This window comes from Octodon degus, unplaced genomic scaffold (assembly GCF_000260255.1).
Source record: "Octodon degus isolate 3935 unplaced genomic scaffold, OctDeg1.0 scaffold00009, whole genome shotgun sequence".
Classification (NCBI taxonomy): Eukaryota; Metazoa; Chordata; class Mammalia; order Rodentia; family Octodontidae; genus Octodon; species Octodon degus.
In genome coordinates this window covers 5,702,372-5,718,623 of record NW_004524585.1, presented here as the reverse complement: position 1 = coordinate 5,718,623, position 16,252 = coordinate 5,702,372, and the positions used below count along the sequence as shown (strand labels likewise).

At 34.0% G+C, this 16,252-nt stretch overlaps 1 protein-coding gene across 3 annotated transcripts in view; it reads left to right on the top strand.

Annotated features, from left to right (window-relative positions):
• The window catches only part of Kcnt2 (potassium sodium-activated channel subfamily T member 2), a 417,549-nt gene that overhangs the window by 121,765 nt on the left and 279,532 nt on the right, over window positions 1–16,252 (top strand). For 2 of the 3 annotated variants that reach the window (XM_023707733.1, XM_004625302.2), the window contains exons 2-5: window positions 1,154–1,233; window positions 3,490–3,589; window positions 11,351–11,399; window positions 14,714–14,773. The exons of the other annotated variant lie outside the window; for it this stretch is intronic. In XM_023707733.1, coding sequence (XP_023563501.1) covers window positions 1,154–1,233; window positions 3,490–3,589; window positions 11,351–11,399; window positions 14,714–14,773 — 289 coding nt within the window. The remainder of the gene's footprint in view (window positions 1–1,153; window positions 1,234–3,489; window positions 3,590–11,350; window positions 11,400–14,713; window positions 14,774–16,252) is intronic. 3 annotated transcript variants of the gene reach the window in all.

Here is a 16,252-nt window from a genome sequence, read left to right as displayed (position 1 = left end):
CCTCCTCCTCCTCCTCCTCCTCTTCCTTGTGGAGCACGAGTTTCCTTTTAAACTATTTATAAACAAGATCCTGGGAGACTCTAAGATGACATATTAAAGTACTATTTTATGAGCACCCTCTTACAAAAAAGAAAGTCCAAAACATGAAATGCAAACCTACCTAATGTCCATACATTCTGCTTTCAATATGTTGTGCCATTAGGAAAAATGTAAATAAACCATTAGTTTGTGTTAATATTACAATACTTTCTTGGCTTTTTGTGGAACCTGAACCTATAATAAATGTTTTTGAAATAAAGAATCTTGATGACTATTCATAAAACATCATACACTAAACAAAGTTCCTTTCTAATCAGTTTGGAAAACATTAATTTTACCTATAGAATGAGATAATTTTCTAGAATTTGGAGGACAAGCAAATACATATATTAGAAAACTGTTCATTTTAAGATTATTAATTCTTTTTATAATGCATTCCACATATAATCTTTGCCATGTTGAATTCTCTGCTTTATAATCTATCTATGGTAACTTTAACATTCTACTTGCTATTACCATTCCTTTGCTGATCTATATATACTTAATATAATTCTAAATAAATAGGAAAAGAAACTTAAATAATCCTGTGTCCAAAGTAAGCTCTAGGTGAACGAAGGGCTTTTAAATTATAATATTAAGTTCTATGTTTTAAAATTCGGATTCAATAGATCTGGGGTGGTATCGTCTAACATTAAGTTTTCAAGCATGCATTTGAGTTTTATACTGAAGAGATATTTGCAAAATACTCATTCAAAAATCCTTTAAAATACACATATTTAGTACTTTTAGTATTCATTTGAATTATCCATACCACTTAGTAAATCATATAGATAATTGAATTGACTACATATATTTGAGCTGAATATATTCCTTAAAATTAGAAAATAACTACTTTTCTCCAAAGCATCAGTATTCTATTTTAGCTAGTTCTCCTTTTCTCTGCCCTGTAATTCATTCAAAATATTTAATACATTAAATCAAGTAATTTCATTTTATTTTCTTATATTGTTCTTTAGCCTACCTAGAGAATCGCCAAGTTGGTTTATGTTTATTTTCATAAAGATAAAGATATAGTTGAACTTACATACATTTATGTTTTATTTTCTGTTTGCAGGGTACAAGTTGAATTCTATATGAACGAAAATACATTTAAAGAGAGATTAAAGTTATTTTTCATTAAAAACCAGAGATCAAGTAAGTCATTCTTGTCATACCCCTCTATTTGTTTATACATAACTTTACCTAAAAGTTCTAGTTGTGCAATAATTTGTAAAATACTTTTTATACAGAAAATAAAATGAGTAATGATTTTAGAAAATCTGTAAAGTTTTCAAAAGCCATATATACATCTAATGGAAGTAATATTCCTTAACCAATTTAGATCTTCAAATTCTACATCCATAAATTGACTCCTTCATGGGTTAGTTGGTTTACTAGAAACATTAATAAATAATTTAAGCAAGTGATTTAGATTTTTAAATAAAGAGACATCTAAAATATCATACTTTGACAAAACTCTGGAGATTTATGGATTAAATGCAAAATAAATAACTGAGTTGATGAGGGATAAATTTAATATTTTGCAATCATGATTAATGATAACACACACCTAGAGCATGCTGCAGTAACATATTTGTGCTTCACTTTTAGAATTTTAATCAGTAAGTATAAGATGAAGCTCAGAGTTTTACAGCCTTATGATTATTATTATTAGATAAATTTTGGAATCACTGGAATGTCAAGAAGATATAAAATGGGCACTACATTGTTAATCCCTTTATAGTATCTGTGGTGCTTATTTCTTCAGCACTGTATTCCATATTTTATGAAACCTTTTTGTAATAAGATATGACTACTGCTTAAAATGCACAGTACACATGACGAGGTCTACAATATATTTGTGTAGGCTATAAATTCTGTAATCTTGATCTCTAATTCTCTTGGAGTCTTCTAAATTAAATTCTGCCTCTTCAAGCAGTATTCATAGAGAAATGACTGACTTCTAAGGGATTATTTAAATGCTGACTGTCTGGATTATTTCAGTATTAAAGGCACACTGGTCAGGTATACTTCATGATGTACTAACTTTATGGTGGAGGCTAGAAGTAGTTACTGTCCGATCACGTACGTTGTTTTGAATTTCCAAAGACATCTCATCACTAGACACTGCCTAAAAGGCCTGCTTCAGCTGAGTGGAAGTTTTCCTCAATTTCTCTGCTAACAGTCCTCTCCAGAGCAGAAGAGATGCATCCTTTGTTTGAGTACTTACCTATCTAAAAAGAAGACCCACTTTTGTAAAACAAGGAATATTTTTCTTAATCATCTAGAAGATCATAAAGAAGTTAACCTTTAAAATGTACTTAGCATTTCTGGAGCGAAGCCTAGGAAATATTACACGATTAAGCATTAACCTTTTCAGCATTAAAAAATGCTACAGGTATATTCATGTGCGGCAGAATTAAACAAAAAGTAAAATTTCATTTCTGAGCGTTACTAGGTAATAAATAGAAGGAATCATTTCTCATTTTTTTCAAAATATGTAAATCAAGTAACATTGGATAATTGCAGGAAGAATGATGTTCCCATTAATCAGACTTTAAGCATATTTGGCCAGACCTGAATTCCTCCTACTCAACATCAAGTGTTAAAGTCTGCACAATTGTTACAGAAACAATTTTTAAAATATGTACTGTATGTGACAGTATTAATTTAACAACATTTTAAGATTTCACTGGTGTTTAACCTATTTAATAATATGGTTCAATTGCCAAATGACAATGAATTTATGCATGTTTGCTTATGAGTGAGCGAATGGTGTGTTTTTCAGCATAATCAGTTATGATTTCTTTATGTATTTCATTAATATGTGACATAGTTATAGGATTAGGACATAGTTATGTAATAATATATAACCTATAATTGTATAATTAATATATATCACACTATAATTTTGCAATTAACATTTAAAGTATTACATATGATTATATAAGTGTCATTATAATTTCTCTATAATTAAATGTACAAGGTATTAAGAATGTCCAAGATCTGCCCTATGAATGTGGAATTTTGTAGATTTTGTAGCTAACTGAACCTTATCTCCTAATTCATGATTAGGAATATGAATACATTTGCCTAAATTTATAAGCATATTGTAACAGCCTTGACTGGCCATAAAATTTATACTTTGTGATTATTCAAACCTAGACTCTCAATGGGTAACAATAACTGCTACTTGCAGTTCATGCATTCTTCCAAGATCACTTTTGGTTTCAATTTTCAGTTAATTAAAATTCAGATACCAAGAATTTTAGTAGGCTTAAACAATTATAGTATTGTAGTTTCTAAATACAACCTAAGTGCTGTACTTACAGGTGATATTTTTGACAGTCTCTTTTAGTCTTTTGTGAACTAAGTTTAAATGAAAATCAAATTTTTGTTGTTTGTTTAAAGGTCTAAGAATACGCCTGTTCAATTTTTCTCTCAAATTATTAAGCTGCTTATTATACATAATCCGAGTACTACTAGAAAACCCTTCACAAGGAAATGAATGGTAAGGTATCTTTGTTTAAGCTTCAACAATATTAAAAAAGTTTTTGATTTATGAAATTTGAGGGATGGTGTATAAAGCTCACTTTTTTCAAGAATGTGGTTTGTCTCAAACTGATTATAGACATAATCTTTGCAGGTTCTTTGTAAATAATTCTTTCACTCCTGTTCATCTAAGGGTAATCCATGAATTTGCTATTTTTTTTTGTCTAAATGCTGTAAGTAATTGTTATTTAAAAATTAACAGTCAGGGGCTGGGGAGATAGCTCAGTGGCATAAGCACCTGCCTGTCGAGCACATGATCTTGCGTTTGATCTTGGGTACCCCCCAACCCCCCAAAAGAGAAAGGGTTGGTCTTTTTCGAGATCTGAAATCTTTTCTGTTCTAGATATATGTGTACTTACAAAGTTTTATCTTTCTGTACGCTAACTTCATCTACATTTTCTTCAGTTATAGTACAGTAGATACCCTTGAGTGAAAGCACTTCAGCATACACTGAGATGAATAACTGTAGCCTTAAGTTTCAGTTTTAATAACACAGTTCTTTATCTTTTGAGTTGATCTATTGATTTACCTTAATTTTTTTCATTGATAATTCTGTTGCTTTTATTAAATTACATGCTTGAATATTTATCAATTTCTTTTTAAGCTCTATCTTTGGCTCCATAAATACAGAAGGCTAGAGGTTTGTAATGATATGTGTAATGTTTCACCCTATTGGCATTGTGGACTCTTGCCCAGAGTAAAAAAATTATAATGATATTCCAAGCATAAAACTAAAATTTGACAAAATTCTTTACACCCATTTTTTCATATGGAAAATTTTCCTCAAAATAATTGAAAATAAAATGGAGTCTGCTCATAATATGAATTTAAATAGTCAATTACATTTTTAGATAGTAAAAATAATTTTGTATTTATTCAAAAGTTTTTAAAGAGAAGGTAACTAGTAACATTTTATTGTGTAATGATAGGTTTCATTATCTTTTTTTTTTTTTTTTTTTTTTTTTTGGTGGAACCGGGGATTGAACTCAGGTCCTTGTGCTTGCCAGGGAAGCACTTATTCCACTGAGCCATCTCCCCGGCCCCAGTTTCATTATCTTTTATAATTTATTGAAATGTAAGTCTTATTTTTTAGTTTTTAAGGAGTACAAGATAGTATCAAAACAGAAAAAATTATAAGTGATGCAGAAGTTTCACTTAGCAAAGTTGTCTTCCAAACAGTTATTTGTATTACCAGATATATGCATGCAAAATTGGAAGAAGAAAGAAGTGTAGAAGAAAGTCAGAAGAGAAAAAGTATGAGCAATTGAAAAAAAGGAGACAAAACAAATTAAGTATTATCTGCCCCTTTCCACAGACCAGCAGGAATGCACAGTGCAGTTGTCCTACTGACCATGTCATACTGAGTACTTGGCACGCACCAAGGACATTGCTGTGAATGAAGACAAAGAAGTAAATGGGAACATTCAATACCTTCTAGGAATTCTCAGTCCATTGAAAGGTTGCTCATTGTGGAGTTATTACTACGAACTGGGATTAGACTCTTCGCTTATGAGTAGTGTTTTCTTCAAAATACACTTATTTTATTATTCTCATATTAAATATGAAGAAAGGAAGGTTTTCCACAGTACGCTGAGACCCCCCAGAACTAATCCTGTTATACCTTTTATGTCTGTTTAATTCAGCCACCATGGGAAGACACACTGGTCCTCAAAAGGCCCGCTCACATATTCAGCTCCACTTGGGTGTCTATAAGACATTCCAGACACGTTCCAATCATCTGGAGTGTTCTTCAATATCTCATTTCAATGGCAACTCCATCCTTCTTTCCAAATTCTATTTTCCTAGCCTTCCTCATTTACGTGCATAACAGTGCCATTCTAAATTTCTTGGGTTACATCCTTTGGAGTCAGTCTTAACTTCTCTTTTGTCCATAGTTCATGGAAACACCTTAAAGAATCCTGTCATTTCTACCTTCAAGATACAAGCACTGTACAGTCGCTTTTCAGTGTCACTTCCCTGATGCACACTACCTTCCCTCCGCTGGGTGACTCCCTGAGCTTCTCTAGTCCTGCCTTTGCTTCCCTTTAGTTTATGCTGAACCTGAGAGTCCAATTTTGATGCCCTCTGCTTTCAAAGCCAAAATCCTTGCCTGTGGCCTGTAACAATTCCTGGCCTTCTGTAACTCCACTTCCTACTACTCATCCATTCTCCTTTAGTGGCATTGTTTCTGGTTCATATTAGGTACCTTGCTATCTTGGGACCTTCATATAGGCTCTTAACTCTGTCTTCTCTTCTTACATATGAGATAACCAAAAACGTACTAATTCCTCAGACCTTCAGTCAAAATCATATTAAGTATGCTACTGAGAACTGTAGTCTCAAAAAAAAAAAAAAAAAAAGAAAGAAAAGAAAAAGAAACTTGTAATTTCATAAAACCTCTTTGATTCTCTTTTGGTTTTTACTCCAGCGCCTTTATCTCTTACACGTATTTTGTATACTTTGATTTATTAGTTTTCTGTGCATCTCATGAGTATTAGAGTGAACATGTCTTAGTGGTATGGATTGTTGAATTCCCATTGCCTGGCACAGAATGGTATAGTTATTTGTTAAATGCCTGAGTGACCAAATCTTCAAGGGAAGTTCCTCTATAGCATAATCTTTGCTTACTGTACTTCACTGGCCTCTTATTTCAGCCTGCTGACCTTGTTAAAGTCACGTATGATTATTTTACTCTCCACTTTCTCTGGCCTTATTCTTGCACATAAGTTTCCCGTTGGTGCCTCTCATGGCATCTCTGTTGTTGACTTATTTCAGGACTCCTGGATCCTCAATTTAACACTTTCTTGGCTAACACTTAACCTGAATTTTTTTAGCAGGCATTACATCCTGCAGCCCAGTTGATTGTGGGTTAGGAGTACCATATCAGTACCTTCTGAACATCTGGACATGCATCTCTTGAAAGACCTGTACTGTATTCTATTTGCCTCTGTATCTTTCACCCTTAGCACAGGACTTGGTGGGTGAGCAAATGCTGAAGTAATGGAACCATGCCCCCTAGTTAAGGAATCAGCTTGGTACAGCAAAGGTGATGGAAGACCATGACCCACAGAAGTCGGCACCCACGACATTGTTCTCTTTGTTACCAAGAATGAAGAACACAATAAATCTTTGCACAAACATACCAGAATTTAAAAACTTGGTAATTTGTAAATAAAAGATGCACTAGAGAAACCCATAGATCATAAAATAGTGCAGGAAGAATCCTTTCAAAGAAAAAAGTGCACTAGTGGGTGATAGCAGAATAAAATTATATTATTTGAAAACATTAAGAGGAGTAAAGTTTCCTACAATTAACTTCCATGCAATATTACCAGGAATCTTCAGCCATAATTGTAGGATATACATTTGAAAAATCAGATTACTGTAATTAAAAAACATAACAAACTAACTTATGGCTCCATTTTGAATGCAATGTTCTGTTGAGTTAGCATTGTCAATGCAGTCTTCGTTAATGAAAAACAGAAGTGGCCTTTATGGGCACAGGCTCTATTTTAAAATAATGAGTCTAATTCAGCAAAGAGATTTATCTAATTAGAGCTTCTGACATGACAAAGCTGCAGATAATTTTGTGCAGCTTTGCTGTATTTTTAAATTCCTCCCAGGAATAAAAACTGATTGGCAAATTATGCAGTTTGGATAAGCTGAAGAATATAAATTTTTTTTGTTATTAATGCCTGATAATGTATACATGGCAAACTCTGATGCCTACCTAGAGTGTATCAAAGACTTAAAGATTTTAGCAAGAGAAACATCTGAAGATGTACAGATGTAAGACGTCAAGACAAGACTCATGGCCTGCTGCTGCTCACAGTTTCTAACTCTGTCAAAACTCATGCATTCATTTTCACTTTTAAAATTATGGAGGTTGACTAGGGAGATAGCTCAGCAGTCTAAGAGCCTGGCTGGCAAGCTCAAGGACCCGGGTTTGACCTCCTGTACTGCACGCCATGCTGGTCACTGAAACTGGGCATGGTGATGCATGCCTATAATCCCAGTGCTGGGAGGCTGAGACAGATGGATCACTACGAGTCTGAGCTGTGTAGCGAGACCCTGTGCCAAATAAACAAAAGAGTAAGAAGTAAAAATATAAGTTAGATTATTGAGGTGATTATTTGTTTGGAGCATTGTAAAGATAGAGTCAAAGATGAGGAGCCCGTCCGTGCATGTTGTTTTATTTTATAGCACTAGAATTGCACTTAGACTTGCATTTAAGATCAATATTTAATATAGCAACTGGTGTGTTCAGATAATCTTTAGAATTTAAAGGCATCCCTGCATTAGATAAGAAATATTAGAAAAGAAATTGAATTTTTATAACATTTAAAGATATTTGATGAACTGTAGGAATGAAGTCATAAGGTAGAGATTTCCTTCTTTCATGTATTTTGGGCCCTGTTAAATTCAGGTAATATGAAAGCCTCTATATTCAGTCTTAAAAAAAGTTAGAAGGATTTTGTTTCTTTACCAAAAAACTTCATTCTGGTCATTATGGACCAGACACACCAGGCACCACAAAACATTCCTATCACATGTAAGTATAACATGTACGCAAATCACTTACATTTTGTGACTGTGTGTTTCCCCAAACCTGGGTCTTTTGTAGCCAGTTTTCAGAGAGTGGAAAGCAAGAAGAATATGTGTATACTTTAACAACTCTTAGTAAATAAATGACAACTGTGACCTTTCCTTGAATTTCATTTTCAGATAACACATAAAAATTAGTTGCAGCCTCACGCTCTGATACCAAGGAATGCTTGACTGCAGGTCATTTGTGTACCTCGAGGGGAAGAATGAGTGTTGACCATGAAAGAAAGTCAGCCCGGTCACAGTCATGTATGGCTAGTAAAGAGGCTTTCTCTCCATATATGTTTTTTTCCATCAGTCTGTATTGTGTACTTTCCTTACTTCATCATCGCTTGTCTAAACTGGGGTTAAGTATCTCCAGTTTTTGGAAAGGATTTAAGTTACTTAAAGTTCTTCCTAACTTATTTTTCTGTATTTATGGTGTTTTAACATCATGATGATTTTTGAGCACATTCTAAAATCTTTTTGCTCACCTTGAAATGTGAGTCTAATAATATACTTGACATTCAAGTTCTTGTTATTTATTATGGCTAGGAGAGTTATAGAAAATTTTATATACTATAAAATTTATTTTCATGATAGTGTAGTCAAAAAAGTCATAATAGCTCCCTTCAATGGCTCTTTTAAATTTAAATTGCCTAAGATATCTCTGTAAGATATTAAAACAACATTCTAGACCTTTTACAGAGGAGTACCCAAACTGCAAATCAAAACCCACTTATTTATTGCAAAGTGCCAACATTGCAATTACACCTGAGGTTTTAGTTTAGGAGAAAAAATTCATACATTAACATCTTTTGTCATAAAAGGCAACAAATAGCATGTGTGCCATGGGTTCACCACCACTCTTCTACACCAACAAATAGTCCTCAGTTAGATATAATTATATCTTAGTAACTCAATATTAATTACTGATTTCTCCTTTTGTAATTTTTAAAAAATCTTTTATTTGCTTATTCAAACAGGATCTCTGCGCAGCTCAAACCTGTAGTGATCATCCTGTCTCAGCCTCCCCAGCACTGAGTTTATAGGCATGCACCACTATGCTCGGGTTCGGTGGCTGGTGTAGCATGGTACACCTGGGGTTTTGGGGTACCTGGGCATGCGCTACTGGGGATTGAACCTGGGTCCTTGTGCTTTCCAGAAAGGCACTTAGACCACTGAGCTATCTGCTTAACTGCACTGATTTCTCTTAGAAAGTACTCAAAAATTATAGCAGTATATTTTCTAATTTTTTAGGGACTGCAAAAGTTTTTATAACATATATTTTTCATCTGTAAATTTGAACATATATTTTTCATTCTGACATGCCTTACATTTTTATGAATTCTGAGATATAAAAAAAATGATTTGGGAAGACAATGAACTCAACAGCCATAGTATTGTTTTGACTGTCACCATTCATCATTATATTAACAGTATATAGACTACTCTGTGTGTGTCTCCCACAAGGCATCGTGTTGATAGCAGTGAGTAAAACTGTTACGTTATTTGATGTTATGGAATTTGTAGTTATTATTATTATTATTATTGTTATTATTATTTAATTTAATTTAATTTAATTTTTTTTGTGGAACTGGGGCTTGAACTCAGCCCTTGCGCTTGCCAGGGAAGCACTTATTCCACTGAGTCACCTTCCCCCAATTTTTTTTTTTTTTCCTTTGGTGGAACTGAGGATTGAACTGAGGTCCTTGCACTTGCCAGGGAAGTGCTTATTCCACTGAGCCATCTCCCCAGCCCTGGAATTTGTAGTTTTGGAAAAGACAGTCATTAAATAATTGGTTTCCAAGGAGTACAGTTTCAACTGAGATGAGCAAGAGAGTTGCAGTGGGTGGCGTGACTCAAGCATTGAGCTGATAACGGTGAAGAAGTGGAAGTTGCGCTAGCAGAGGGTTCAGCTGAGAGTTGTAGGACAAGGGAAGAGTAGCTAAAAGTCAGAGTGATAGAAAGGATCGTGCTAGATGCAAGTAAATGCAAGGATGCCAGGTCAAAGGGTTTGGTCTTTGTCCTTAAGAAAATTATAGCATGAACTCACAGTGGGGAGATACGTTCTAAAATATATTTTGGAAAAATGTGTCACTGTAATTCAGAAAAAAATGTAGATGATAAAAGAGGTGAAGGGTAAAAGGTCAAATTGAAAATGAGGGAGCTTAGAGGAAGGTGGTTTTGGTGCTAAGTAAATATTCACTGGGAAGCATTGAAAAGAGTTTGTAACATGCATTTTACAAATGTAATTGGACATTTTCTAAGAGGTTGCTCTGGCTTTTGGATAATCAGACACAATGGATTTGATGTCATTGAGATGTGAAAAAAAGTGAAAGAAAATCAGTTTTGGGAAGAAAGAGTACAAGTTGTACTTGAACCAATTAAAGATGTTATTTAACCAGACAGATGTGGCACTCTGAAACTCCAGAGTGCTTTAGTCTAATACGCTGTAATGTGTCTTTGAATGTTCTTTTGTAGCTTTATCATTCCTTATAAAACAAAAAGATTTGAAGGGTTTTGTCTTTTGTTATTAACATATTATGAAAAAATTATTTAGGCATGTGAAAATATATTTTATGGGACTCTATATTTCATAACTATAATTAGAGTGGCTTTTGTTTTGGGAAGTTTCATTTACTTTTATTATAAAGGAAAATGTGGTGATTTTCCCTTTGTTCATGAGGAGAGTATATTGCCTACTAATTACTACCATTTGGATCAAATACATATAATTGGTGGAACATTAAAACTGCTATGGTTTCCTTAATTTAAACTTTGGATTTTGTATCTTTAAAAACTGAAATCTTAGTATGTTTCAAAACTTTAGAGCCTTACAATCCACAGGTACTTACTAGTGTACCTTTCAGTGCAGAATTGGCTAGAAGACAGTTTGATGTTTTTCTGCACTACTATGTATTGTTTTTCACTAAGGATTGACTTGACTTTCATTTATCTTTAAAAGTGACACAAATTAAATTAAAAAAGTGTTTTAAATTAGAAATGTTTGTTAGTAACAAAGAAAACTGAAAAAGAAAATTTTCCTGTTTATGTGTGTTGTTGTTTTGTGCTATCCTTGTTTCAGCACATTCATGTTTTTGCAAAGCTAATGTGTTTGTCCTTCCTTTCACAGGTCCCACATATTCTGGGTGAACAGAAGTCTGCCTTTATGGGCCTTGCAGGTTATGTATGATTTTGTTTGATCGCCGTATTTCTGGGATTATTCATATTTCATAGAGATAATATTGGTGAGAAAAGTGTTGATACACAAAATAAGATGCCCTAATGCTATTTCGTCTTTATGCATATCTTATGCAAGCATTCTTGTTGCTTTCTTTGCTTTTGCTCAAGATGTGCATTTTACTTTTTGAGAATTTTCTGGACATCAGGATTGTACTCTTGGTGGTGTTTGAGAATGAAGAATAAAGTACACTAGCATTTAAAGGCTATGTATTTTCCCAAGCTACCTTACATATCCCAGCTTATCATTCCTTTAAAATTATTAAAGACATTCACAAAGATGTTTATGCTTTATCTTATATCCCTATTAGAACATAATGGAATCTCAAAAAATGTTATTAATGAGCAAATGACTTATAATGTCTGTTACAACAGCTTATTTCCTAAGTAGCTAATTGTGTGAATAAAATAAAAATATGTTGTGTCATAAAAGGAATTTTTAAGAAAAAGAGTAGGAATATATGATGGAGAAGAACACATCTGAATTATACTGCTAAGGAATTCCCTTGCATTCTGTCTACCTCTTCCTTGTTATTTATTTTTTCTATTAGATTTCTTTCTCATCAAACTTGTAATAAGGTGTCCTCTTTGTATCTATTTACCATATATAGATCATTTTAATTTGATTTTATCTATTTTTTAAAGTAAAAATTAACTGAAAGAATATGAGTTTTGGAGTTATGCGAATAATCTTCACACCAGTATTAGATCAAATGTTTGGTCTGTCTTTTAATTTTATTATGATTGCACCATTTGCTCATTTTATATGTGAGAATGCATTATTTTAGGTACACACTGAGATCATAGCTATTAAACCAAGTTTTTATTGTGTCTGTTAGTTCATATTTTGCTGAAGTTCTACTTCTGTTTCAATGCTGTATTAATATACAATCTTTTTCAAATACTTAAAAGGTCCTTAAAATGTCTTTTAATCTTAGCTATATTCATTAATAAACTAATATTTTTACTTACTCATGCGCTGTCCTGATATATGCTTTGATCTGTTCATATTGATTTTATTGAATAAGAATATTCAAATATAACACTCATTTCCAGATTGTACTTTGAATAATATGCTAAAAAGTTCTAGGGGGGATCTAGCAAGATATAGCTCCAACAAACAGCATGGATGAGTATAATGTAGACAACTATAGAGAAAAACAGGGATTTGTGTCTTTTAGAATACTGATAACCTTAACAATTGGCAAGACAACTTTGTTACTTTTTTTTTTGGCGGGACCGGGGATTGAACACATAACCTTGCGCTTGCCGGGGAAGCGCTTATTCCACTGAGCCATCTCCCTGGCCCTTGGGATTTGTGTCTTTTAAAAAATTTTCTTTAAAAAAAAAATTTACAGACTGGGTGTGGTGGTACATGCCTGTATTCCCAGCTCTTGGGAGGCTATAAGCAGGCAGATCACTCCAAGTGCAATCTAGTAGTGAGACCCTGAACACCTTGTAAAAAAATACACCCTTCTCTAAAAAAATACAAAAAAAAAAATTATTTGATACAGGGTCTCACTGTGCAGTTCAGACTCATAGTGATTCTCCTGTCTCAGCCTCCCAAGTCCTGGGATTATAGGTGTGCACCACCACACCCACCTGAGGATCCAGGGCCTGTGCTTGCCAGGCAAGTGCTGAGACTGCTGAGCTATTTCTCCAGCCCCAGAGATTTGTGTCTTATCATACTAATACCTGACTAATGAATACCCTTCTGAAAATAATTTGCCTCTCTATTTGTGTGCACATCCATTTTTAGTTTTAATAATCATTTGAATTAAAATTTTTTATTCCTATAAGAGACAAAATTTAAAATTGCAGGGTATCTGTTTTCCTTCACTGAGATTGCCATAAGCTAGTGGTAGTGAACATATGCCATGCATACTGTATTTCTTTTAAGAGAAAAGGTGTTCTTATATGGACATCATATGAAAAGATTTTGTGAGCTAAAGCCTCAGTATTTAGCTTTAATTGTACTGTTGCCATTGTGAGGAGAAATAATTGAGTTTTAGGTTGCAGTTTGGTCACTTGTGTCTAAAAGGATCACCATCATTTCCCTAAACCTTAATGGTGCTGTAAAAATGTTTATTTGAACTTAGAATGCATCAAGTCTTTTACAGATGACTGAAGTTTATTCTTTTTTGTGGCAGAGAAATATTCTACCGTTAGGAATATCAAAGTTGATTAATTTTTGTGCAATAAGTCAGGCACACAACCCTAAAAATCATATGGCTTCTCTTAAAAAGAAATGGAAGATAAAGTATGCAGTATAGGGAGGTAGATCTTTTGGCAAATGGCAAGGGGTTTATGAGATGAAGAGAGGGTAAGAAGGCAAGACCTAATAAGAAATAAGAGGTGCAGGCACAAGTCCGTGTGTGTGTCCCAGCTCTGTACAACGGATGCTTTCATGAAGTAGTAGAGGCATGCAGCAACACAAAACATTTACTTGAACCATTTGCTATTTATGTTTGCCTATTTTGTTCTACAGATCTATGTGGTAGTAACTAACATATTTAACAGGGAATAATTTCTACATTTAAAATTATTTTTTAGTTGTGATGATATTTTCATGGTAGTTGCATAGTAGGAATAGAATATATAAAAGAGAAAACAACAAACCCAATCAGTGCAAATCTAGCACTGTCAGTGGCAAGCAGAAATGTGGTGAGAAAGTTCTTTCAAAATTGGAAAGTCTCATCAAGTGCTTATCTGTACTGTTTTGTTCATTTGAGGATGTTGTTATTTATTTATTTATTTTTTTGAGATGGAGGATAGGACAGCATATATTCATTTTGAAATTTTTCTTGTTGTTTTTCTATATTTTGTGAAGGAAATGTTCTTTTGGATATTGGTGTTGCTGGAAAATGAACTTCTTTATGCAAGAGCAGGTGTGTGTCATTGTGTGTATTATAAATACACACACAAATAATCTACTCTTTAACATATCACTTAGACTCCAGCCTGTTTAATATATATACCTTTAAATTGGGGATAACAATAAAAGGAACTTGTTAAAGGTTCTAGAAAATATAAAAACTGATCTGTAGCACAAAGGGAAGCACAATATTCTACAGTCTGTCACCTCTTATAGATGCTTTTGCATTAATACTGCCTGTGTCATATGTGTATATGTGCATATCACAAACAATTACATACGAGCAGACATACATGGACATATGCTCATCTAGCACAGACAGTACAAATGTGGATGTATGCTTTACTGCACTTTCTCATTAAGTAACCATTTGCATTTTAGGTCTCAGTGGCATTGATAAGTCTATTTGAAACACTACTACTTGGTTATCTCAGTTATAAGGTAAGTTACTCTAATTAACAGTTTTAAGCTGTAGAACACACTGATAGCATTTGCTAAGTGTTCTTTTCCTTATAATTCATGCTTGGAGATACAGCAAACTCTTCTTAAACCACTTTAATTATTTTGAGCCTCTCTAGTATGTGATTAAAAACTATGGTAATGTAGCAAGTTTTCCTTGGTGACTTAAAAGCACTTCACTAGTTCCTGTGAGCTTTCTTACCTATTCCATGCGTGCTAATGGTGAGGACAGCCAGGGAAGGCAGTCTGGCTCTTTATTGTTCTCAATCTCTTTTCTTAACCTTCACAAAAAATTTTAAGAACGCAAAGGTAAATTGCTGGTAAAGTTTTGTTTTGCTCACACACTTTAATGACTATTGATTGAGCTCCTTTGATGAGAGCTTCTTTTGATTGAGATCCTGCCTTTGTTTGGCCCTTTTCTCAATGAGTTTACAATTTAGAAAGGGGAAAACTAGTTAGGTGATTTTAAGTCTGAATATGCATGGCACTTTGTGAGAGGTCTGAATTCAGTGCTGTGAGTGTTCCTAGAAAGAAGTCATATGCTTGGATGCAAAGGAAATACTTGAGTGACAAACAGGCTTTGAATTATAGTGATTTTAATAAGGCAGGATGAAATGACATGGCAATTGGGGTTGATAGAATTAGCAAAGGGATGAAGAAAGGAATGTATAGATGGTTATGAATTGGAGAAACACTCAACACTGCAGCTTACCTAGACTCTGGGGGTCTTGTGAAGCAACATCTGTTGGAAAGTTGAACACAGAACATGCGTATAAGAGTTCTACAATAGAAGTCCAGTTTTAGAAATATTGCTTCAGAAGTTCTGCACCTCCCAGGTAAAGAGACTTCACAGTGCGGACTGCATGTTCAGTTATAGCACCTTACTCTGCAGAAGGAAATCCAGCAGTTTTTGGCAAGGTGAAATGAGTTGCCAGATTTGCTGAATGATTCTGAAGGTAAAAACCAAAGAAGCCATCAGCATACTGAGATAGGTCACTGAAAGGAAATTAAAGTGGCATTTTAAAATATTTTTCTGAGACTGATTGGGAATGTGGTAGTAAACGCAAGAGAGAATAATATAAAGAAAAAACTAAGGTGGGAGTCAAGACAGACAAGGCAATGGAATTGGTTTTGGAGATGATGAATATGAGTTCCTGGCACATAATCAGGGATAGCTGGATGGGTAAACAGTGGACAGTGAGGATCAGGAACTTTTGGGAAATGATTAAGATTTGGCAGTCATTTTCACAGAGATGACAGAGGAAGTCACCAGTGCTTCGTACATGGGGGTTCACTGATGTAAAAGCCCAGGCTTGTGTTGATGCAGATGCTTGTGGGAGGAGCCAGCAATCAGGGAGGACGCTCAAGGAGACAAAGAGTTTAGAAAGCACTGCTGTTCATTCACAGTTCTTTCATCTTATCAACAAGTGTATTTATTTATTTATTTATTTATTTATTTTA